Raw genomic sequence first — 25,836 nt, 5'->3', positions numbered from 1 at the left:
GAACAGGGAATAAAACTTGAATGTTAACAAATAGCGAGCCATTTAATTGAGGCTGGTAAAAGGTACAAACAAAAGGCGAGGCAAACTGAAGCAAAATTAACACAAACCTAAACTGGGAAATCTAAACATCCAGGCGACGGCGTGGACCGGGCGACGGCGTGGACCGGGCGACGGCGTGGACCGGGCGACGGCGTGGACCGGGCGACGGCGTGGACCGGGCGACGGCGTGGACCGGGCGACGGCGTGGACCGGGCGACGGCGTGGACCGGGCGACGGCGTGGACCGGGCGACGGCGTGGACCGGGCGACGGCGTGGACCGGGCTGACGTGGCATGAGGCTGGACCGGCTCCTCGGGCCCCCCAGCTGACGTGGCATGAGGCTGGTGCGGTTCTCCTGAACCCCCAGCTGAAGAGGCACAGAGCCAGCGGGTACAGAGACCTCTGGCAGAAGGGACGCTAACTGAAGCTGCACAGGGCACACAGGCAGCTCAGAATGCAATAGCTGGGGCTGTGCAGTGCAAACAGTCTGTCCGGGATTTATTAGAGAGATGGGGCCCCCTCTGGCTGAATTAGCTCACTGGAGCTTCCAGCAGAGAATGGAAGTGACTGAGCAACTGACTGAACTGGTGAAAAAGCTAATGACTGAACTGGAAACCGAGCTGATGCCTGAGCTGAAAACTGAGCAGGTAGCAGAGCTTACAGAGCTAGAGACTGAGCTAATGACTGAAGTAGAGCTTGTAGTGGTGGGCTCACTAGAGCCTCCAGCAGAAACAGGAAAGGGTGCAGGCACCTGCTGGACACTAGTTGCTCCCACCCGGGGGAGTGGGAGCAACAAACAATATGAAAAAACCTGGACATGAAACCTAGAAACCTGGTGTAAAGAACATGGCGTGAACAACAGACGACCTGACAAGGAATGACTGAAGACACAGACTAAATACACACAAGAGGATAATGAGGGAAATGGAAACACATGGGGAAACAGCTGACACACATGAACATAACGATGTCACAAGGGGAGAGTAAAACTAAAAACATTGAACATAGGAACACAGGACCCCTTCAAAATAAAACAGGAAACATAGTTAGACGCAGACATGACAACCTGAACTTGACAATGTAAGACACAGACATGAAACACATGAAGGGCAAGGGAGACTTAACAGGGGTTGGAAGACACAAGGGGAATCTAATAACAAATGAAATAGAACTACTAATGAGCTTAACCATATACTATAAACATCAAAATAAAGGTACGGGTGCAGAGACTGGCTGTATCCTGGCTGACCTCACCTTGGGGACCGGCATGGGTGCAGGGGTGGACTGGTTCACAACCCCCCTCACCCTGGAAGCCGGGACAGGCACCGGCAATGGCTGGGCAGCTGCCGTTCTCACCCGAGGAGCTGGTACGGGTGCAGAAACTGACAGAGCCTCAGCTGGCCTGGAAACCAGAGCAGGGACCAACTGGACCCCAGCCTCCCTCACCCAAAGAACTGATACGGGTGCTGGGGCTAGCAGAACTTCAGCTGGCCTGGGAGCAGGGACAGGAGCCATGATGCAGGCTCAGATAAAACAGTCTTTTGAGGTGTCACATGAACAGTTTCAGTGGATATCGACAAAAAAATCATGGTGAGCTGATTCAAACATAAATGGCTGTGGAACACAAAACTTAACTTAATCCATTAGCTCTGAGGCAGTAAGTCCAAGTAGTTTAGCCAGTTTAAATATGGTGGATGGCACCTTGATAGCTGTAACATTCTCACCAGTCACATCATACATCCTTAGTTCACTAGGGACAGATACAAAAACTAGGGAGTCCCTTAAAACATTGTCCTTTTCTGAGACGATGGTGTCACTTGTGCTTACCTCCGGGGCTTTCTCAATTGTGGCCAAAACAAAGTTCTTAGAGTCTACCGGCAAGTAGTCCATAAAACCTGGGTTGGCCATTGCTATCCGAGCTAGTTGGGCCCGAATGGAGTCCTTCTCTTCCTCCTGCTTCCCTGCGCAGGAAATAATCCAGAGTCCTCGAAGTTACGTGACACGAATTTTAAATTCAACAAAGTCACTGAAGTAACTGTCTGCTGGGTCCAACATGGTCAGGTCATTCTGTCACAGTCTGGTGAGGGCAGACTGTATGAATTAACGATTTAGGATGAGCCAAAATGCAGACTCCAAGGAACAGGGAACAAAACTTGAATGTTAACAAAAAGCGAGCCATTTAATGAGGCTGGTAAAAGGTACAAACAAGAGGCAAGGCAAACTGAAGCAAAATTAACACAAACCTAAACTGGGAAATCTAAACAAACAAACAATATGAAAAAACCTGGACATGAAACCTAGAAACCTGGTGTAAAGAACATGGCGTGAACAACAGACGACCTGACAAGGAATGACTGAAGAAGACACACAGACTAAATACACACAAGAGGATAATGAGGGAAACGGAAACACATGGGGAAACAGCTGACACACATGAACATAACGACGTCACAAGGGGAGAGTAAAACTAAAAACATTGAACATAGGAACACAGGACCCCTTCAAAATAAAACAGGAAACATAATGAGACGCAGACATGACAACCTGAACTTGATAACGTAAGACACAGACATGAAACACATGAAGGGCAAGGGAGACTTAACAGGGGTTGGAAGACACTCTCACTGTGGCTAAGTTAGTCACCTTGGATGTTTAGTATCACCAAATAAAAATTTCTTATCTCTCTAGCAAAGTCAGTAAGTTTAACAAGATCTTTTTCTGAGACCCCTGAAATGCTACCTGTAGTGTTCTGGTACAAATTCATATATTTGTAAGATAAGCATTTCATAAAAGAGATTTTATTCAAAAGACAGACAGGGTGGAATAAATCTCCTGAGCCTTACCTGTCAACTTTAACTGTAACATTATACTCAGTGCATTGTGTGGCCAATGTAGCACAATAGCTATATGCTGAAAGTAAGTATCAATATCTGTCTCTGAAAATACAGGAACCAAGCAACTGTTCTTACTCAAGTCAAATAGTGACACACACATTGGTTCACCAGTGCTAATAGCAATATTTTTGCCATAATTAATATCACAAAATCCAGCTGGACAAGTCTCCTGCACCTTAATGATATGTTTGTGGCAGCTTTGGCTCAGGTGGTAGACTAGGTCATCTACCAATCAGAAGGTGCATTGCTCCATCACATTAAAGAAAAGCTGCAGGACACTAGACTGCTGGTCAGTACAAGTATTCCCAGGACATGTTCCCAGTGTTGGAGAAATTGTTTATCCTTCATTACAAAACCAGCATTAAGACATGGAATTCCTGTTATGACATTATATCACTAGAACAGGGATAACATCTTTTGGTGATATCACAACATGGAATCACCAGAATTCTAAAACAGCTGTTGTATTGTTATAATTTCCACTTTAGAAATGTAGCAAAGCAGAAGGGGCATTTTAACAGTCAGTGATGGGTCTGTCTAGCACAACCCCTCGCTGGAACGAGACAATTTAACTACACAGCAAAAGCATTGAACACCAAGTAGGCAAAGTTCTTTGTGTTACTCATGCATGAGGGAGACCTGACCTCCGTCAGACTTTCATCTGCTCCCTCGTAACACTGCTCTTTATTGAGGTTACATGAATATGCATAAGGTCATTAACATATGACGTCTTACATAGGTATACATGTGGACAAAGAATACCTTGTCTGTGTGTGTGTGTGTGTGTGTGTGTGTGTGTGTGTGTGTGTAGGGGGGGGGGGGGGGGGGGGTTCACGATCCCGTGAAGACTCCCCACTCTACTGGCGCCAGGGAGTCCAGCAGTTCACATAAACAAAGGCTCTTACATTCAAACAGATATATGTGTGTTTGCTATGCCATATATCAACAAGAGAAGATACGACCTCTCCTAGAAGGTGTATGATCTATGCCAGAACACTCTGAAGAGGAGTGAACGCACTCCCCTCTTCATGCTACACAGAGTTGTTACAGACCTCCTAGGATGAGACATTCTTTCAATATGCAATCAACTATATACTTTCAAACATAAATGATTATATGTTTCTCAATACAAATGACAATAATAAAATATAAATCCAACATCACCACCCTGTATTGTCATTTTTTAAGGCTATTTGGCGTATATATCTTCAGCTCTACACAACATTTTCAGTGCAGGCTTCATTCATACACACATATTAGCCTTGGCATCCATGTCACTCTGCTGCAACAGTATATAGTTGGTAAAGGTGTTAGCAATCATTTTATTCACCATCGATCTTACACATGGCAAGATGCAACCTGGAAATAAGCAAAACAATATCAACAATATAAGAATGGGAGTCAAGAATTTCAAGAATATATTCCACCATGGTCCAGATGTCAACCAGGCTATCCAGCCTTGTGATGCGTCTCCTCCTGATGTATGGTCGGCAACATATTTCTGCAGAGCAGTTATGTTCTGCAGTGCTTCATAGATGTCTCTTCCAGTCGTGTAGCCGTCCGGGATAAACGTACAACACGTCTCTCCAATCAGCTTACACACTCCTCCTTGTGATGCTGTTATCAAGTCCAGGGTCAGCCTGTTCTGTAGTACCATCGTTCTGATGGCCTTCTGCTCCTCCGCTAAGGCTGTTCCAAGAGTCTTAGTGAGATTAATGTGTCGCAGTAGGGCATATAGGTTGATTTCCACATAATCCCGTACCTCTGCATCAGGCTTCAAGGGATATTGCTTCACTCTTGGCCTAAAAGACGTTTTGGGCTTTATTACTACTGGACTTGCTGTTGTCATTAACCCTACATCAGTCTTCCCGGTAGACCAGAGCTTCTCTGGGACCTGTTTAAGCTCCGGGTGATCTCTGACATCTGCAACATATCATTCTGTTGTGTCATTCTCACCCCCCTTTAAGTGTGTTTGTGGTGTAGTATGTGTCACCCATCCCAGCTTTTTACAAAAGATGCTGCGCTGCATGTCTGTCTCCCAACCCCCTCCAGCTTGCTGCCACATTCCAACACTCTCCCCCTGTCTCACCAAAGATGCTAAGTCTGTCCACTCAGCCGTGCCACTCTTTGTCAGTGAAACATGTGGTGTCTGTCCTGTAAAGAGTTGTTGTGCAGCTTCAGAAAGGATCACACTACATCCAGCCATGGTTTCACCATCAGTGTATATTGCTTTTATGGTGATTCTCTGTGGCCCTAGTTTCAGCACTTTATCTGTGTAAGCCTCATCAGGCTCAGGCGTGGTCTTAAATCTCAGTGTAACATGAGTTGTCAACATTTCCTCAGCTGCAGCTAACAGTTTACAGTTTACTTGATCAGGTCTGGAGGCTGACAGGTCCAGTGTCCAGTAATAATGCAAATCCCCACTGTCCTGATGAACCATTGTCTCAGCAGTTTTTCCTTTTCCTGCAGCTATCATCCCAGTGGATGTTGGAATTATTGAAATTCCAAGTTTTATCATCATATCTCTTCCCAAGAGGTTCACCGGACAGGTTGGGCACATTACAACTGAACCCTGAGCTGCCTCTCCTGTGGTAGGATCTCTAATCACACTGGTTTAGAGATTCTATGCTGATTTAACTGACTATTTGCAGACTTTACATAAATTGTGCCACTTGAAGGGCCAACTCCTGACACATGATATTTTAACAGTTTTATCTGCTCCTGAATCACACAAAAATTGAATGGTTTTGCCTTGCACAGTTAACGTGCGAACTGGTTTCACTTCTTTCCCTGACAAGTTTAACAATACTTCAGTTAAATCTAATAGAGTCTGGATCACAGGCTGTTGTAGATTCTGGCAAGCTAAAGAATCATCTGTGCATGTGTTGGCAGTGTCAACAGGTGCTAGTCAATCGTTATGTGATGGATTTTGTGAGTATGGTCGCTTATATTCCTCAGATTTGTTTTCGGGGCACTCTCTGGCAAAGTGGCCCCTCTCCCCGCATTGATAACATCTCTCGCTCTTCTACAGTTATCCTGGGGTCGCCATGGGCCTCTACCTCTCCTACCCCTACCTCTATTTTGCCCTCTTCCAGCCAGTCCCTGAAACAAAATTTCATTTGCTAAAAAGGCAGCGGTCTCAGAGCTTTGTGACCTCTTTTTCTTATTTCTCTTATTTCTCCATTTCTCTTGGCTCTTGGCGAAGGCGGTTGCACTTTTCTCCTCTCCTCCTTCCCTTTATCTTCCCTGCTTAGCCTCTTGTGTCCTGTCCTTGTCCTGTCTCGTGTGTATTACTTTCCCTGAACAGTCTCTCACTGTCGTTCTCTAAAACCTAAAAGAGAATTATGGATTTGATCAACTGGTCTCTGAATGCTATTGACACCCTTTTCTCAACGAGAAGTCTGGGCTCGGGAGAGCTCGAGTGCCCTGGAGGGACTTTCCCTGCCGGATACACGATGGACGGGTGGCAGAAATGGAGGATCTTGTGCCTGGCGGGACTGTCGATCGAGGACGCTGAAGATATCAACCTATTCGGAACCATGATAACAGGGTTCTTGCTGATCGGAGCTGGCTTGGCCCTGGCTTATCGGAGAATTAAGAGAGCGGAACCGGCTGTTCAAACCCCCCCCAAGGCTGCCCGCTGGAATTCAAACAATGGGACGAGGCGCGACTTCTCACAACAAACGCAGCATGGTTAACACCTTGGAGACGCTTACAGCTGCTGTGAAGACTCAACATAACACCACTGAGCGTATGGTGGGATACATCAAAGAGAGGCCTGCTCAAAATGAGACCCTTGAGCGAAAGTTGGATCACATCGCAGAACGGATCACTGCAGACCCAGTTTCGGGACACACACCCACTTTCGGGACACAAACCCAATTCCGCGGTTATAGAGTCGCTCTCCAACTTACTTGGTGTTGCTTATTGCGTGTAGCATCAATCCCGTCAGTCACCATCCATCGAGGAGAAAAAAACAGATGGCTAATCCACTGGCCCGATGACGAATTGTCACGCCTCGGGGCTTTGCTGCAGGAACTTCTATAAGTCCTGGCTGACGTCAGTCTTGGGGCGTGTCTCTTTTCTCCTCGGTGAATGTCGACTCCAGGGATCCGGCCTGGAAGGACCAATTAATGGTGGGTCTGTCTAGCACAACCCCTCGCTGGAACGAGACAATTTAACTACACAGCAAAAGCATTGAACACCAAGTAGGCAAAGTTCTTTGTGTTACTCATGCATGAGGGAGACCTGACCTCTGTCAGACTCTCGTCTGCTCCCTCGTAACACTGCTCTTTATTGAGGTTACATGAATATGCATAAGTTGATTAACATATGACGTCTTACATAGGCAAGGCAAGGCAAGGCAAGTTTATTTATATAGCACAATTCAACAACAAGGTGATTCAAAGTGCTTTACAGAGACATTAAAAAAACCAAAAACAAATAAAAAGCATGATTTATTATTATTATTAATTATTAATTAAAAAAAAAGAGTAAATAAAATCAGAACAGTAGATAAAATCAGTGGTTAAAATGTAAGCACTTTTTCACACAAGGCCATGTAGGTTTGTGCTGAATTACAATTCTACAAAGATGAGTGGGCCAAAACAATCCTCCACAGAGGTGTAACAGACTCATTGGCAGTTATTGCAAATGCTTGGTTGCATTTCTGGTAAGCTTTGCTCAACCAGTTTAATATGTTTATTGGGCAATCTCTTGTCACGCACGATCTGATATCCTCGTGTCGGTGTTGTTCCCACATCATCATAATAAATGTTGTTCCAGGTTCAACATTGCAAGTGACCAATCACATTGTTGTGACGTCATACTTTTGCGACTTTGGGAAAAAGAACGCCTTAAAAAAAATCTACTTAACTTGCGAGAAACTGCCTCTGTCTGCCAATCCAGCAATTTGAATTTGTTGCATTTCAGGATACTGTTCTTTAATAAACGGTAAGCATTATACATATTGTCCTTGCAGCATTGGAATTTCATAAATGAATGAATCGCTTGGCTTGCAAAAGTATGACGTCACAAAAATGTGATTGGTCACTTGCATTGTTAAACCTGGAACAACATTTATCATGATGATGTGGGAACAACACCGACATGAGAATATCAGATCATCCGTGTTGGCTCTGTGTTGAAGCGTCCTGATGACACCCAGTTTGTGCTCCAGTGGATGATGAGAGTCAAACCTTGAATACTGATCCATATGCGTAGGTTTACGGTACACATCGGCTTTTAGATGTCCCCCATTACTGATGGAAATCTCACAGTCTAAGAAGGTTAACCTGCCACTTTTCATATCCTCCCTGGTGAATTTGATGTGTCGGTCCACCGAGTTTATGTGATCCGTGAAATGTGGTACGTCCCGAGATTTGATTTTCACCCAGGTGTCATCCACATATCTGAACCAATGGCTCGGTGGTGTTCCAGAGTAGGTGTTACAGCCGGTCTAGGAAACCCGACCGCAACAGGAAGAGTGATCCATCCCCTGCTCTACCCCAAGCAGCACATTACACCATAAGTTAAAATATGAAATGGTTAATTTGCAAACAAGAAGCAAAAGATGGGTTCACAGGAGTCACTCAGGCTTCGGAGTAGACCCACACCAAAATAACAAACAAAAAGGGAAACTAACTCAGAGGAGCGATTGCTTACCTAGCCCCAAAGAAACATAACCAAACAACAATCACTTACATCCCTAACTAACTAAACATGAGAAAACTGTACCCAACTGAAAAGGCGATCCACCCCTACTTCCTCCTGGACCTGCAAAGCAACACAGGGCATGTTGCAGCCCCAGCCGGTTGGGGTAAAACCGAGGATGGATGATTGCTGTCCTCAACTGTGCCGTCTTATACTCTGCCTCCAGAGCAGCATCCAGTCCTGGCGTACCATCTTCAGGATCCACCACTCCTGGAGGCGCACCTGTACACTCACATTTGCATGTCATAATCCCAGTCCACGACGGCAGCCGTAACAGTAGGATAGCAAAGACTTCTTTTCCACTTCTTCCATGTACAAATTGGCCACAATGGGTGAAACTGGGGAGCCTATGGCACACCCATGTTTCTGCCTGTAGGACTGACCCTTGTATGCGAAGTAGGTGGAATGAAGACACAGTTCCAAAAGCAAACACACTTGGTCGATGCTGAGAGTGGTCCTGTTGCTGAGGTTGGGGTCATCCTGTAATCTCTTACGGACTTACTCCAACGCTTTCCGTGACTGGGATGCAAGTGAAGAGAGATGTAACATCGTACGAGACCATGGTTTCATCTGCCTCCATAATGACATCTCTCACCTTCTCAACAAAATCCAAAGTGTTCTGGATGTGGTGTTTAGAGCTGCGCCTAAGGGTACATCTTTCGCCATCTTACAATGCTGTGATTGCAGCCATTCCCCAACTCTCTGTGAATGGTACTCATGGCCATTGATCAGTGGGCTTTGATCAGTGGGTTTTGGTCAGTGGTTGTTGATCAATGGTCATGAGAATTTGCATAATTAAGGAACTGACCTCCCAGCCCATTGTTCCTTCAGTGGGCTGGTTTCAGTCATTATGCAAATGTACTGTTTATAAGATTGAGGAAACCTGCAGTCAGCTGAGACTGAAGAAGTCACTTGGATGAGTGACGAAACGTTTCTCCCACAAAACACCACGTCCAGATGAACAGAATCAACTTTTGGAGATTTACTTACCTATATGATTAAGCATGCATCAAGACATAGAAACGTTGAATTTGAAATAACCTGCTACTTAAAAAACTTTACTCTCTTTAAGCTTTTTTATGCTTCTCTCACTTGTAGTAGCTAGATGCTGAAGTACCTCAACTGCTACTTGTGGATATCTGCACTCGTTCTGGTGTTGTGCCAATGCACAAAATAAAGCCACACAAAAACACACCAGTTTGTTTTAACCCCTGATTATGGCACACTTTTGCTTCTTTCACCTCTTTTTATGCAACATTCTCTGGTGATTAATACACAAAGATCACTGGCTTTCACGTTTTACCATTTAGGCTCAAATTGGTTGGATTTGAGCCCAAAGGCTCACAGTGTCATGAAAAAAATAACAAATTTGTTTAACCAAAAGTAACGAGCCTGTTTTGAAAATGTAAGAAGTAGAAAGTACTGATATTTGTTTAGAAATGTAGGGTGTGAAAGTAAAAAAATGTCACACAAATAAATACTTAAGTACAGACACCTAAAAATTCTACTTAAATATAGTAACGGTGTATTTGTACTTTGTTACACTCTACATTCATTCATATTTTAATTGTCCCTATAGATATTGAGAGTTAACAATGTCATGTAATGATCAAACCTTTTAATTCAGCCTTTATTTGTTATTAACATTTTAATACACTTTACAGACACAGGCCAACATTTATTTTTCACAAATAACTTTTTTCCAGAGATCCCCAAAGGACAACTAATGCAGACATGATGTATAGAATTTGATGCTGGAAATTAAACTTATAGTCAGTCTGAATGCACAGTTTTCAGTAGTACATTTTTATGTGTACTGATGTGGTTTGAAAAATTTCTTCACCACTTGTCATTTTCACTAATAATTTTTAGTAATATATTAGATATTTATTTAATCATAGTAGTAAAAACATTTTACAATTCATCAGTCAAAAAGCAGTGCACCTTACCCAGTTTATCCTGTTAAATCAGTATAGTGCAGGAAGATATTTTGGTTTGTGTGAGTATTTGGTGGGGGAACAATTGTCTCTGCTGTCTTTCTGTAAAAGTAGTTTATGATTTAATGATCATATGAAGCCATTACACCTGTTAAGTATTTCTATTAAGAAGACATTTTTGATAAGTAATATTGAAACTGAATCCAAAGGTCATAATCAATATCTTCATAGCAATGCATTATATACTGATTGGCACAGAAGAGCTTCCATTGTCGCCTCACCTAACTATGTCTTTAGGCAAATACTTTCACCTTGGATTGACTTTGGAACTTATGTCATCATCTTGACTACAGGTGAGAAAATGAGGTAGGGTTTCTGCCACCATACAGATTCTCCCTGAGAAAAACCAGGATCTTTTTCCAGGCATCCTCCTGAGCTCGAGAATGTTCCACCATTTGTCCACCCCACAGACACATCACTGCAAAAACAAAACAGACATCAGGACTCACCAAAAAACTGCTGTTACCAAAACTGGTACCACAAGAAATTTACTGATAATTTGCATGTGTAGTCCAGAGTTTTTTTCACAATCATTTTCTTGCCACAAAATTACCTGAACATCAACTATATATAACATTAATTTCTCAAACCTGCCAAAATGTGGACCCCTCTGGTCCTCAAAGAACAACTGAGACAGTCAACAACCTTGCAGTGTGAAAGTGAACCTACCCTTCTCTTCTATTTCAATGGTCTTGAAGGTGCTAGATCTGGCATGAGTTGTGTAGGGCGGTTCTATCAAGTGACCTGCATTTGGGTATGACAGGACAGTGAGCAGATGACTGTTCCCCGCTCGTGCCATCATTTCCTTAATCTGGAAAACATGAAAGTAAAACTTTCTTATATTTTTGAAATAGTTTTGTTGTGTCTTTTTTATGTGAAGCCCTTTAGTTGTCACATAATTTATTCTTTACAGACACAAACTTGAAAACATTTTATTTAAAAAAATCATGTTGATACTTACTAGCCAGAGAACTCACAAAATTATGTCTAATGATCTTCAATAAGTTATTACCCATCCCGAATGTAATGCACCAAAAACCTGAGAAATTCTATTTCGATTTGAATTTTATAGTTTTAATCCCCTTTACCCCCTATAGCCTTTATTTTCTGTTTTATTTAGTAGAATTTTTTCAAATATATTTTTGAGATTTTTGTGAAATATTGTTCCAATTGGATGTTGCAGGCAATTATATATTTAACTGGCAATCCAGGAACGGGAGGATAACGCAGGTGATGTACCAGTACCGAGTGGCTAAACTGCTGGGGGATGGATCTGAAATGCCATAGAAATGCAGCACGTCCTAACCTCTCTACTTTTGGTTAAGGTAATGAAGGAGCAGGGAGTGGCAACCAGCAGGGCTATGACCTCCTTCTGGATAGCAAAGCACTGCCCTCTGGCTATCTTAGGTAGAAAACCATGGCTGTCTACTTAAACTACTTGTGGTTCCATCTGCTATATCTGAGCCACACACAAGCTCGATGCTATAGGAAGCAGCACTCAGTGTGGTAAAGCTGAACAAAGCCCACAGAAAAACAAGGGTTGGAGCCAGGGGCTACAAAAGCCTCCTCCCTGTTTCTGAAAGATTTCAGGACCAAGCCTCTTCCTGCTACCTCACTGGGTGGCCAGTGTCCTGGGGAACTCTTGGAGCTGCCCCAGTGTCCCCTGGGGCATCAGCTGTCCTGGGAGGCCCTTGGGGGCAGACCCTTCGATGGTTTATAAAATGATGCAGGGTTATCATTTATAGTTCCTGTGTTGGCCATCAGTGATGGCATTAACCACTTTTTTCCCCAATGGTGACACATCCTCAGCACGGGGAGGTTCAAGCAATGGAAAGCTCCACTTTTCTGACAAGGAAGGGCTATCAGGGAGATGACAATCATCAGGCTATCTTGGCTTACACATGTCTGCAGCATCGCATGCAGATTTTTAAAATCCCATTTCTAACCTTATTTCAACCACCTTCTTTACACAGGACGTTGTGACAGGAAACTTACATCCAATGCAGACTCTTGGGCTGGCCAGTTCTGATCATCCTCACCTACAACCAGCAACAGAGGACACTGTAGCCGTCCCACCTGAACAGACAAAAACAGCAGAAGTTTTGTTTTTTTCACCCTTTTCAACTATGGAAGTTTCATGAAATTATGCATGGCTTTCTATCACCTCTTGCTGGCATGGTTCTAAGGGTTTCTGTTGTTCGTTTCTGTTCTGAGTTTTGAATTCTTAGTTATAGATTTCAGCTTTGGATTTTTAGTGAATATTTTTAAGTTTTGCTTTTTCATTGTTGGACAGTTGTAACCACCAGTGGCGTTGTTGTTAGCACTGTTGCCTCACAGCAAGAAGGTCCTTAGTTTGATTCCACCATCTAGCCTGGGCCTTTCTATGAGAAGTTTTTCTGGGTACTTCAGCTTCCTCCCATGGTCCAAAGACATGGAATTAGTTGGATTAGGTTAATTGGTTCAAAATTGGCCATAGGCCAAAAATACTTTTGAATACTTTTGAAAAAAAAAATACAAAAATAAAAGAAATTGGGAAATGGACAAATACTATTTCATAGCACCTTAGCTTTGTGTCACCCTCACCTCTTGTGCTGTTTGACTAATGTTGACTTTGGACCTTTGGCTCTCTGTTGGTTATTTATTTACACAAATCCAACCTTCCTTTTATCTTCCAACCTCCCTTTTATCTAAAAAAAATCTGAAGGTTAATGGCCAAAAAGCATCTGCTTCTAAAAAGAAGCAGGATAACAGTATTAGAAGAGAAAAACATGGTTGCTGCAAGTGAGGTGGATAAAGGAAATCTGTAAGGTTAAATCTGTTCACAGAGGAGCTGACATAAGTAAGGAAGGTGTAAGAAACAACAAATGAAATGTTAAGGAAACACATATATACACATGGGGTTAATTAAGATAACACTGTATGTAATATTAATTTCTGCTAGAAGAACTGAAAAGGGCTATACAAAAAAGGAGAAACATAGCATTTGCAAGAGATAGCATTAGCAATGAGATTATTAAGAGACTAAGTGATCCATTTTTGAAGAAATATTGTCTCTTTTGAAAAATATATAGAATTAGGGAACTATCCCTAGTTCATGGTATAGAAGGAAGTAGTGCTGCACGATTATGGCCAAAATTATTTACTTTATTTATGCCCTACAAATGGAGTTTTAGTTGCAAATATTTACCCCATAATTTTATACTACATTGATTAAAACTGATGGTGGGCATCCTGAGAAATAAATTACTTGTACCTACTATCTAGAACCTACTTAAATTATTTCTTCATTCATTAAGTCTGGCAGTCATCAGGCCTGGGTATGGTTAGTTAATTCATGATTTACCAAAGGTGTGCAATTACCTTTTCACGTAGGGCCAGGTAGGTTTGGATAGCCTTAATAAATGAAATAACCTTTTAAAAACTCAATTTCATATTTTCCCAGGTTATCCTTGCTAATATAAAAAATTATTTTATCATCTGAAACATTAAGTCTGACAAATTTGCAAAAAATAAATAAATAAATACAAAAATAAAAGAAATTGGGAAATGGACAAATACTATTTCATAGCACCTTAGCTTTGTGTCACCCTCACCTCTTGTGCTGTTTGACTAATGTTGACTTTGGACTTTTGGCTCTCTGTTGGTTATTTATTTACACAAATCCAACCTCCCTTTTATCTAAAAAAAAATCTTGAAACAATAATTGTAAAACAGCTACATGATTATCTGGAAAGGAATGGTTTACTGCAGAATTTGAGTCAGGGTTCAGAATTTATCAAAGTACAGAAATAGTAGTAGTGAAGGTTATAAATAATTTTTTATGGCCTCTAACAGTGGCCTCATCTCTGCAGCATTTGTCACTGTTAACCATAACATTATATCACACAGATCACTGCATGCTGTAGGTATTAAAACTAGTATGCAGCACTGGGTTGAATCACATCTGTCTAACAGACTTCAATTTGTTCATGTAAATGGGGATTCTTCCTGACACACTAAGGTCACTGCTGGCTCTAAAGGAAATGTGTTCATCTGCTTCAGAGGTTAGGGTGGATATGGAAAGATGTATCTTTGTGCAGTGTGCGTGTTTAGGCCTGGGTCTGAGGCGCTCAGCACTGTTAATTAATATAGTCGGGCTCACCTCTACGCATGGCTTGGGCTCTGGAACCGGTCTCTTGGAGAGGGGCTGGACTCTGTCTCAGTCTGGAGTTGCCCCTGGTGAGAGGCAGCGGGCTGGGGTGGGTATTCTAATATCCCCTCGGCTTGCTGCCGGTACATTGGGGTTTTTCCTGGTGGATGAGAGGGTTTGTTCCCTGCGCCTTAGGGTCGGGGAACGGGTCCTGACTGTCATCTGCGCTTATGCGCCGAGTGGCAGTTCGGAGTACCCAGCCTTCTTAGAGTCCCTGGGGGGGGGGGGGTGGGTGCTGGAAGGTGCTCCACCTGGAGACTCTGTTGTCCTGCTGGGAGACTTCAATGCTCACGTGGGTAACGACAGCGAGACCTGGAGGGGCGTGATTGGGAGGAACGGCCTCCCTGATCTGAACCCGAGCGGTGCTTTGTTATTGGACTTCCGTGCTAATCACAGTTTGGCCATAACGAACACCTTGTTCGAACATAAGAGTGTCCATAAGTGCACGTGGCACCAGGACGCTCTAGGCCGTAGGTCGATGATCGATTTTGTAATCGTATCACCAGACCTGCGACCATATGTTCTGGACACTCGGGTAAAGAGAGGGGCTGAGCTGTCAACTGATCACCACCTGGTGGTGAGTTGGATCAGGTGGCGGGGCAGGACGCTGGACAGACCTGGTGCACCTAAACGCGTAGTGAGGGTGTGCTGGGAACGACTAGCAGAGGCCCCAGTCCGCGAGATCTTCAACGCACACCTCCGGCAGAGCTTCAACAGCATTCCGAGGGAGGCGGGGGACATTGAGTCCGAATGGACCATGTTCAGCGTCGCCATTGCCGAAGCTGCTGCATTGAGCTGCGGCCGCAAGGTGGTTGGTGCCTGCCGTGGTGGTAATCCCCGAACCAAATGGTGGACACCAGAGGTGAAGGGAGCCACCAGGCTGAAGAAGGAGTCCTATCGGGCTTGGTTAGCCTGTGGGACTCCGGAGGCAGCCGACAGGTATCGACAGGCCAAGCGGAATGCGGCTCGGGCAGTGGCTGAAGCAAAAACTCGGGTGTGGGAGGAGTTCGGAGAGGCCATGGAAAAAGACTTTCGGACTGCCTCGAAGAGATTCTGGCAAACCGTCAGGCGTCTCAGGAGGGGAAAGCGGTGCTCTACCTGCACTGTGTATAGAGCTGGCGGAGCACTGCTGACGTCGACTGAGAAAATTGTCAGGCGGTGGAAGGAATACTTCGAGGACCTCCTTAATCCCACTGACGCGTCTTCCGAGGAGGAAGCAGAGTCTGGGGATGAGGGGAATGACCCGCCAATTTCCGGGGGTGAGGTCACTGAGGCAGTTAAACAACTCCTTGGTGGCAGAGCCCCTGGTGTTGATGAGGTCCGCCCCGAGTTCCTGAAGGCTCTGGACGTTGTAGGGCTGTCTTGGTTGACACGCCTCTGCAATGTTGCGTGGAGATCAGGGGCAGTACCCCTGGACTGGCAGACTGGGGTGGTGGTCCCCATCTTTAGGAAGGGGGACCGGAGGGTGTGTTCCAACTACAGGGGGATCACACTCCTCAGCCTCCCCGAGAAAGTCTATGCCAGGGTGCTGGAAAGGAGAGTTCGTCCGCTAGTCGAACCTCGGATACAGGAGGAACAATGCGGTTTTCGTCCTGGTCGCGGAACACTGGACCAGCTCTTCATCCTCTCGAGGATACTTGAGGGTGCATGGGAGTTTGCCCAACCAGTCTACATGTGTTTTGTGGACTTGGAGAAGGCATTCGACCGTGTCCCTCGGGGTGTCCTGTGGGAGGTGTTGCGGGAGTATGGGGTGTCTGGCCCATTGCTACGGGCCATTCGATCCCTATACAACCGTTGCAAGAGCTTGGTTCACATTGCCGGCAATAAGTCGGACTCGTTCCCGGTGGGTGATGGGCTCCGCCAGGGCTGCCCTTTGTCACCGGTTCTGTTCATAATTTTTATGGACAGGATTTCTAGGCGCAGCCAAGTGGCGGAGGGCTTTCGCTTTGGTGACCTTAGAATCTCATCTCTGATTTTTGCGGATGATGTGGTTCTGTTGGCTTCATCGGGTGAGGGCCTCCAGCTCGCACTGGAGCGGTTCGCAGCCGAGTGTGAAGCAGCAGGAATGAGGATCAGCACCTCCAAATCTGAGGCCATGGTTCTCAGCCGGAAAAGGGTGGAGTGCCCACTCCGGGTCGGGGATGAGTTCCTGCCCCAAGTGGAGGAGTTCAAGTATCTCGGGGTCTTGTTCGCGAGTGATGGGAGAAGGGAGCTGGAGATCGACAGACGGATTGGGGCTGCAGCTGCAGTAATGCAGACACTGCACCGGTCCGTCGTGGTGAAGAGGGAGCTGAGTGTAAAAGCGAAGCTCTCAATTTACCGGTCGATCTACGTCCCTTCCCTCACCTATGGCCACGAGCTGTGGGTAGTGACCGAAAGAACGAGATCGCGGATACAAGCGGCGGAAATGAGCTTCCTCCGAAGGGTGGCTGGCCTCTCCCTTAGAGATAGGGTGAGAAGTTCGGCCATCCGGGAGGGGCTCAGAGTAGAGCCACTGCTGCTCCACATCGAAAGGAGCCAGCTGAGGTGGTTTGGGCATCTGACAAGGATGCCCCCTGGGCGCCTCCTGGGTGAGGTGTTCCAGGCATGTCCCACCGGGAGGAGGCCCCGGGGCAGACCCAGGACACGCTGGAGAGATTATATCTCTCGGCTGGCCTGGGAACGCCTTGGTGTTCCCCCGGATAAGCTGGAGGAGGTGGCTGGGGAGAGGGAGGTCTGGGCCTCTTTGCTTAGGCTGCTGCCCCCGCGACCCGGCCTCGGATAAAGCGGATGAAGATTGATGGATGGATGGATGGATGGATGTATTTTTCGGACCATAAGGTGCACGGGATTATAAGGCACATTAAGCGAAACAAAGCAGTCAGATAAATCAAACTTTATTCAACTCATTCTTCTTGCTTCCTCCACTTCTGTACCATTGATTCATTAATGCTGTACTCTATCACAGCTGCTCTATTCCCGTGTTGTTACAATATATTAATGACTAACCTCGTATTGTGGAAGGATTATCTCAGTTGTTCTCCTGACTGAAGTTTGGTCCGTTTACAGCATCCTGCCATGCGATTGCATTTGTCCCTAACCACCAGGAACCCTCACGGTAACTTTTATTGAGGGGAAAAGTGTTAGCGTTCATCCTCCAGCTTCACTGTTTATGTTATGCTAATGTAAGGGGCTACTAGCCCCGTTATGTAGGGGTGAAGAGGCGCACAGGCTGCCCTGAACGACTAAAGGGTGGTGGGATCTGAGTCCGTGACCCCCCCCCTAGTACAGTTGACCCTTATACTTACTTCTGTAAGAATGGTTTTAGCTGTCTGGCTGCTACAGGCACAGAAGAGGGCTCCGGGGCCCAAACCTGCGAAACAACGACTGCCTGGACTGTACTGTTGAATATTAACACAGCCTCGCTTACCTCCGTTTTTCTGTACCTAACCAGACAACTCAGGTGCCCCTACTCCAAGGCAACCTGAGTTAGACAGAAGCATACAACGTCTTTTTAAACAATGTGGCCCCTTTTATTTTTCCGGATGGCCCTCGTGAACCAAGATTGATTATAGATGTTAACAGTGCCCTGGAGAGCAAAGTGCGACAGTAAGGAAACTCCCCAAGACCAAATAAATAAAAGAAGTAAAATAAAATAAATCAAACAGGCTGTTGTGACCCAATGTTGTGAGTTCTCGACCCCTCCCACCACACTAGCCACCGGAAAAGGGTGCAAAGATCACAATACAGCAGAACAATTCAGGTTAACACAGAAATTCTCTTATCTAGAATGGTTAACACAGCTTCATCACATTACAAACAGCAAAAAAAAAAAAAAAAAAGTTCCAGTCTTTACAGTAAAGTCCGATCCAGTGAATTGTCCCTGGTATGTGAAACCAATAAACAGTTCTAGGTGTAGCTGTCGTGAACCAGAGTTCCTGTCTGTTAGGCTGCCCAGAAATTCCACAGCTGGAGCAGGATATCCAGACTCGGGTTCACAAAAAAACAAAAAAACAAAAAAACAAAACTGCTGTAACCGGAGTCGGATTCCACACACGGAGGGAAATTCCACATAAACAGACAGGATCACAGCTGTCTGTTTGCCCCACTAACCTCCCGGTTACTCTTCGTTCAGGTTCGTTCTGACCGCGGGGCTTTCTTGGTGTCTTCCGCTGTAATGGCACATGCGGGATCAGTACCGCACACCCCGCTCGCTCCCAACAGCGCACCACCCTGTTTTTTTTTTTGCGCTCCCACGGGCTCTCCTCAATATGTCACTTCCTCTTGGCTTATTCAGACAGGCCGCTAAAAGGCCCTACGTGACAGTTTTCCACAAGTTATATGCATGTGCCCTCACACTAACATAGCTGTATCGCTAGCGATCACGTAGCACATCATTATATACCACCTAGCCCAACTTCAGTAACCCTACAAACGTCACTGCTGTTTAGTTTCCTGTCTTCATTTATGTTGGAAGTGATAGCAAAGCAGTACGTTTGAATTTCCTCAGAAATCTCTCAGTCAGAACATGTTATATCATGCTTAGGTAACTAGCGAAACTAGCGAGCTAACTTCCGCTAGCTTCCTGCTAACTTCTAACTCCGTTAAATGTAATAAATTCTGTTTTCATGGATGCCTTGATGTTAAACTTCATAGTTACACCTGGTAAAGCAGCAATGCTGATCGTTTTATTAAAGATGAAAGAATTTAGACAGTTTTTAACTCTCAGTGATGCTGTGTGTTCGTTTGACTTTGGGACCTGAAGGGGACGGAGTTTAGGATCCAGATTACTCCCAGATTTACGAGCACTTTAGTCCGACAAATACGGCAATAACGATGGCCCGCTTGCATGTTCTACAAAAAAAATGTGCTTTGTTGTGTATCTGATGGACAAACACCAGACCAGTTCCACATCACTGAACTTGCACCATTTTTACAAACCAATTCTGGTTCATCCGTTTCACTCAACAATCGGCCATGTGCGTATGAAAACAAAGGCACTGCGCATGCGCGTTTTACCCATATTCATTTTCTTACCGTTGCCTAACATTGTACCGGTATTACCGTGAACGATATAATATGGCCCAGCCCTAGTTGTGAAAGAAATAAAGTGAAGCGATGCTGAGTTTATCTTACTGCATCCCACCTCAGCAGCAGGAATAATTACGTGGTTGGTGTGAATGGCTACATTAGATGAATCCAAAGGCAGTGTTGGGAAGGTTACTTTTAAAATGTATTCCATTACAGAATACAGAATACATGCCCCAAAATGTATTTTGTAACGTATTCCGTTACGTTACTCAATGAGTGTAACGTATTCTGAATACTTTGGATTACTTAATATATTATCATGCTGTTTACAACTACATGAATGTACTATTGCTGTGATTTATTACTGTTACTGAAGGTCCGCGGCTCCGAACCGTAGTAAAGGGACCTCTGGCTAATACGGTGGGTTCTGTGTCGGGCTCGTAGCCGAAAACTAGCTTTACTTTGTTGTCTGGGTCAACTTTGCTAGCGAGAGACAGAGAGAGGCGTTGAAAGGCTGCTCCAACGGAACTTATTGTTTTTGGAGGAAAACACGAACACGGTGTACAGTCGAGTCTTAATAGCTTACTTACAACTGGGCTCGTCAGGCACTCTTCTTGGCTGCAGTGGTTATTATTATATTTACATGCTTCCAGCTCCCGTTTTTGCTCGATGACAGCTCGTACTTTTCCTTTTTCTCCCTCCCTCGCTCACAGACACATAACGTGTATGACAGTCCATTCTCCCTGCAGCACGAACTATACTGCCTATGATGCTACATTCTTTAGAGGTATACCGGTAGCATTCTGCCTATTAGCTTAGCACAACAACAACAGGCGCTCTCTCACCCAGGAAACACGCAGAGAGAGAGCGTCACCCTGTAACCATGGCAACCGTAACGCTGCCACCTGGAACAACAGAACGTAGCTGTCAAACAAAACCCAAACAGTCCTGACCCGCCACAATATGAAACAGGGAAGTACCGCCGTGTAATCCATTTATTTCAACAAAGTAACTGTATTCTAAATACCACCTTTTTAAACGGTAACTGTAACGGAATACAGTTACTCATATTTTGTATTTTAAATACGTAACGGCGGTACATGTATTCCGTTACTCCCCAACACTGTCCAAAGGTGACTTTTAATGCACAAAATATAAGCATGGATTTATCATCTCTCGTGTGTAAGGGCTTTAAGACAGAAATATGCTTTAGCTGGTTGTACCCACATTGACTTTGAGTGAAGGGTCGGTGGGGATGGGCAACAGCAGATCTCGCCAGATCACCTCGTTCTTTTCACTGAAGCGAGTCTTGTCACCATTTCTGATGGGACAAAAAATTAAAAGGGAAAGTTAAAAAGGATTATTCTAACATCTTTCTATATATTAGATTTCCAATTTGGCTTTAACTAAAAAGTAACTGACAACACGTAAACTTACTTCTGAAAGAATCTCAATATTTCTTCCACAGATCCATCAACTGGCTGCACATGACTCCCACTGATACAGACTGCAGCACTGAGCTGGAAAAAAAAACACATAAAATACACAGATGTTATCAACTGACAAAAAGACCTGATTAGGAATAAGATGGGTAGACAAGAATATTCTAAGAAATGATGAATTAGCAATTTGCCAAAACCAGTGACTTTAAAAACACAGCCAGTGGTCAACCTATTTCTTCATCCTGACCATGCATTGTTGCTGAAAACAGACTGATGTTGATTTTCCAGCTCCAGTGTCACTATAAAAATGTCTTACTTTTATAACTTCAGAGTAAACAGCCATCTTGAGGGTGATACTGGTGCCAAAGGAAAGACCTATCATGGCGATCTTGCTGCCGCAGACCTGAGGATGTTGCTGCAGGACTCTGTAGGCTGTCTGTATGTGGAAAAATATATCAGACAACAGGTAACACCAAAACCAGGACTTTCATTTTGATCTTTAAGGTTAGATAAACGAATTCTTCAAGAGGATTTTTAGGGCCAGGAAGTGTCAAACCCAATTCCTCAAAACATAAAGGTACCAACATAATTACTAGACAAAACACAAAATCTTGTACAAAAGCCAAAAGATATAAACTAAAACTCAGGATGACAGAAACCATAGTCCATGGTATAATATCATCTATATTTTAAAAATCATGCAGGGACCATGCATGCCATAACACCTGAACAACAAATTTTAATTGATTTTAAAAAAGTTTTAAACTAAAACAACTTCAACACTTTTCATTCTCGTTTCTGTTGTCTGATTAAAGATGTGTGTGAAAGAGAATGACACTTTGAGACAGTTTTTCATGGAGCTAGTTACCTATAAACACACACACACAGCATAGTGACAGCAACGTCAAGGGCAGTTTGCATTTCAGTATTTGAAATTAAAGAAACTGAAGATCTTTTAAGGCATACATGATCTGAGATGATCAGATGTTCCATTTCTTTGTAGCATCTCGTGACATCACCCAAATGTTTTATTCAGGACGCAAATGCTGTCTTAATCAACCTGACATGAATCATGGTGCATCTAAAAGCCCAGAGCTTTGTAGCATTCAAAGTATTTCAGGCTGTAAACTGTCTCGCTGTCACTCTAACTTCATCTGGTTTACATTATACAGAGATTTTTGAGCTGTTTTCATACACCAGAAAGGTTAAGAGAATTTAACCAAGTACAAGGATAGTGCTTGGGTAGGAAATGCTGGAGGCAGGATGCTGTTGCATGCATGTAATCAGACATTGCAGAGACTTTGTTTGAGGAAAGTGGCATTAAAGATCATTTAGTATCAGATCCAAAAGTGCATGACTACTTCATTTTTACCACAGACTCTATGAAAACCGATTTTATTCACTGGTGTACGCAACAGTATCAAGAAGTCTAAGTGTATTAAAACATTCTTCCATGATCCACATGGTGATTCATCTGGTTGCAAAAAGACATGTATGGAAGTCTATGGAATGGACCTGAAATCCTTCAGTCTATGACATCAGTAAACATTCTTGTTTGGCTTTTATGGGCTTAATTGCTTGTTTCAAGTCTTTTTGAAGACAATGTGATTTTGTAAACTACAGTCTTCATTGGAGTCAAAAAGAAGGATAACTCAGGTGGAAGCCCAGGGTGGTCAACATTGCTATAGAGGTGAAAGAGACAAGCTGAACCCATCTCCTTTTTTTTTACGTTGTTTCCTTGTAACCAAAACATTAATTTTCTTAGATGTACCTCAAAATACTGGTTGTCCACCATCTTTCCAGTTTCCATGGTGATTTTAGCGGTCAGGTAGTCGATGGCCATACTAGCGAATCCATGAGAGGCCAAAAGCGCTGCACGGTACTCCACCAACTGCCCTCCACCCCCCCATAGATCCAGCAGGCCAGGAAAAGGTCCAGGACCTTAAGACAAGTTAACAAACATGTGCTGATTTAATTTACACCCACAGGATATCTCACTGTGGACCTTCTTCAGGACTTACCCGAGGGCAGAAAAAGGGCTGCGGTGAGTCCACCTTCTGTAACTGGAATCCTACGCACACCAGGTGCCATATACCAGCGCTCCACCACCACACCAGAGAGTGGCACCAGATCTGCGAAGCCCTCTGTCTGGTGACCCTGGTAAACAGAAATTGTGACCTCCATGGGAGTCTGGATGTTCTTCTTTCGCATCCTGAGGAGAGATGGGAGAATCATCTATGGTGCCAATACTGGATTCTGCGTTGGTGTCATCTCCACAAAAAGACTACCTCAGTCCAGGTTTGCTGCCTGGAATTGGTCTGAAGCTCCACAGTAAACCCATCTGTTCGACTCCGGAATATGTCCCACCTATACTGGGATCCTCTGAAACTAAAAAAAAAGTAAAATAAAACACAATCTTTTAGATACTTGCACATAGGGGTGGGCGGTATAAACGGTATACGGTAGAAGCGATATGAATTTGGCCAACGGTAGATATTTTGACTATACCGCTCTACCGCATGTTGATGGTATCATCAATCTGCGCCTGTTTTGGTCGAAAGCATTGCAGCGGCTGCAAGCAATATCATCTGCAACTTTTGCCAGGCGACAGTAATAGCCAAGAAACAAAGCACCTTTTGTTGACGACAGAAAAAGTTATCTAATTAACTTTTTAATTACCTCATTACATTATGTTATTTCTGTCATCTATAATCCCAAATTTGGGTGTAGCTTTCATGGCTACCATTTTTTTCTGACAATAAGGCGCACCGGATTGTAAGGCACATTATGTGAAACATAACAGTCAGATAAGTCAAATTTTACTCATTCTTCTTGCTTCTTGTTTTCTGTCTCCATTTATGTTGAAAGTAAGAGTAGAGCTGTACATTTTAATTTTTCAGAAATCTCTCAATTAGAACATGGTGTATCATGTTTAGGTGGAAACTAGCGAGCTAACTTCACGCTAACTTCTAACTCTGTTAAATTTAAGAAACTCTGTTTTCATGGATGCATGGATGTTAATCTTAATTGTTACACCTGGTAAAGCAGCAACACTGACCATTTTATTAAAGATTTTAACTCTCAGTTATGCTGCGGTATTCATTTAACTTGGGACCTGAAGGGGACCCAGATTACTCTGCGAGGCTCCTGGCTGCGGTAGCCGTAATGCTTCAACAATCCATCAAGCGGTGCGGCTTCGAAGCTTGCCAAAGTTGTACTAAAACATTTTTGACAGACTTTTGAGCACCGTGTACCACATAAAATCGGTTTAAGGTCAGTAAGCACAACCAGAGTTACCGCACGTGCTTCAAATTATACTGCGATATAGATTTCAGGCCATATTGCCGAGCCCTACTTGCACATCTTTCTACATTTTCTTCTCTTAGTTTTCCAGGTCTCAGTACTGAACAATGTACCATTGATGGTCCCTATGGTATCAGCAGTGTAGTGACCAAACGCTTCCCAGCTGTGTCCATCTTCACACCGGTGCAGGGCACGGATGGTCAGTTGGGAACCAGGCAGGGCATTCTGGACGAGGACAATGAATTTCTCATCCATGAGCCCTCTGGATGGCTGAACCGACAGCTTCACACAACACTGCTTCCTGTCCATCCTGAACTAAATACACAAACACATTACTTGACTTGGATTTGGAATTGAATCACTCAAGCATTATATGCATTTGTATTAAATACAGTTCCGATCAAAAGTTTAAGACTACTTGAAAAATGGCAAAAAAAATCTTATTTTGCATGGTTGGATCTGAACAAGTTTCAACATGAAAACAAGAAGAAATGGGAGTGAAAGAAAACATTTTTTGGGGCATGCAATTTATTGAAAACAACATTTAAACTAAAACGGCTATTTTACAGCTGATCAAAAGTTTAAGACCACACCTCCAAAAACCGGACTGGACCTTTAACATGACTGACACTTCTACTGTAGAATGTGGTCAATAACAAGAACAACTGTTACATTTTTTTTTTCCTTTTTGCAATTATTCAGTGTCATTACTGTGCTCCACTGATCTACACTGTATACCTTAAAATGCCAAAACATTTGAAATTTTTGGACAAGTCATTAAAATACTAGTTTTTGCTGGCGACCTGTCTGGAACCTATATTAATTGTATTACACATGTATTGGAAAAAATATAACACTAAATGAAATATAGTGACCTGAATGTAAGTGATATAACAGACCCTGATAGTAGTCTACCACATCAGTGGAAAAACACATTTAAGTCTCAATGACAGCTGCATAAACATTGTAGCGAACAATGCGAACATTTCTTACCTTTATTTGTTAAATCACGTGAACAACTTCCTGTTAGCAGCAGACCTCTGAGCTGGTGTCTTCGGGTTTGTTGCTTCTCCGTCGATTTTTGGTCTGCAAGTTCCCTATAAGGGTCTTAAACTTACCGAAGAATCTAGCTTTAAAAGTTGAGTCAACAAAACTGCGAACTCAAAGCTTCCACACAAGCTGCGTGAAAGGGAGCTAAAGTCTCCTCTCACAGGGACGTGCTCACTAGTTGACGTGCTTTGGAGTTGACGT

General features: G+C 43.9%; 2 protein-coding genes across 3 annotated transcripts; both read right to left on the bottom strand.

The window, feature by feature from the left end:
- Window positions 1-4,175: 4,175 nt before the first annotated feature.
- LOC148102025 (syncytin-2-like) lies at window positions 4,176-4,865 on the bottom strand. Its single transcript, XM_087844409.1, has one exon. The coding sequence runs from the start codon at window positions 4,779-4,781 to the stop codon at window positions 4,176-4,178; it is 606 nt and encodes a 201-aa protein (XP_087700535.1). The 5' UTR covers window positions 4,782-4,865.
- Window positions 4,866-10,273: 5,408 nt separating this feature from the next.
- Window positions 10,274-25,824, bottom strand: LOC102778935 (peroxisomal succinyl-coenzyme A thioesterase-like). 2 transcript variants are annotated; one of them, XM_006782288.3, is made up of 11 exons: window positions 25,579-25,824; window positions 24,699-24,900; window positions 23,571-23,670; window positions 23,304-23,494; window positions 23,054-23,223; window positions 21,599-21,718; window positions 21,278-21,360; window positions 21,068-21,161; window positions 12,637-12,717; window positions 11,311-11,452; window positions 10,274-11,059 (listed from the first exon to the last, which is right to left on the bottom strand). In XM_006782288.3, the coding sequence occupies exons 2-11, from the start codon at window positions 24,892-24,894 to the stop codon at window positions 10,929-10,931; spliced, it is 1,308 nt and encodes a 435-aa protein (XP_006782351.2). In that variant the 5' UTR covers window positions 24,895-24,900; window positions 25,579-25,824; the 3' UTR covers window positions 10,274-10,928. The 2 variants fall into 2 exon arrangements, with proteins under 2 accessions (XP_006782351.2, XP_006782352.2); XM_006782289.3 differs by having other exon boundaries at window positions 24,699-24,895.
- Between the last annotated feature and the right edge of the window lie 12 nt (window positions 25,825-25,836).

This window comes from Neolamprologus brichardi, chromosome 7, assembly GCF_056152115.1.
Source record: "Neolamprologus brichardi isolate AB-2024 chromosome 7, ASM5615211v1, whole genome shotgun sequence".
In the NCBI taxonomy this organism is placed as follows: Eukaryota; Metazoa; Chordata; class Actinopteri; order Cichliformes; family Cichlidae; genus Neolamprologus; species Neolamprologus brichardi.
This window is presented reverse-complemented; position numbering and strand designations above follow the sequence as displayed.

Coding starts and splice junctions, on each gene's coding strand:
- LOC102778935 (XM_006782288.3), bottom strand. CDS start 24,894: ATGGACAGGAAGCAGTGTTGTGTGAAGCTGTCGGTTCAGCCATCCAGA. Junction 21,719..23,053: donor TGGACAACCAGTATTTTGAG/GTACATCTAAGA, acceptor TTCCACATACAG/ACAGCCTACAGAGTCCTGCA. Junction 12,718..21,067: donor ACCCTTCACTCAAAGTCAAT/GTGGGTACAACC, acceptor TTGTCTGTTCAG/GTGGGACGGCTACAGTGTCC.
- LOC148102025 (XM_087844409.1), bottom strand. CDS start 4,781: ATGACAACAGCAAGTCCAGTAGTAATAAAGCCCAAAACGTCTTTTAGG.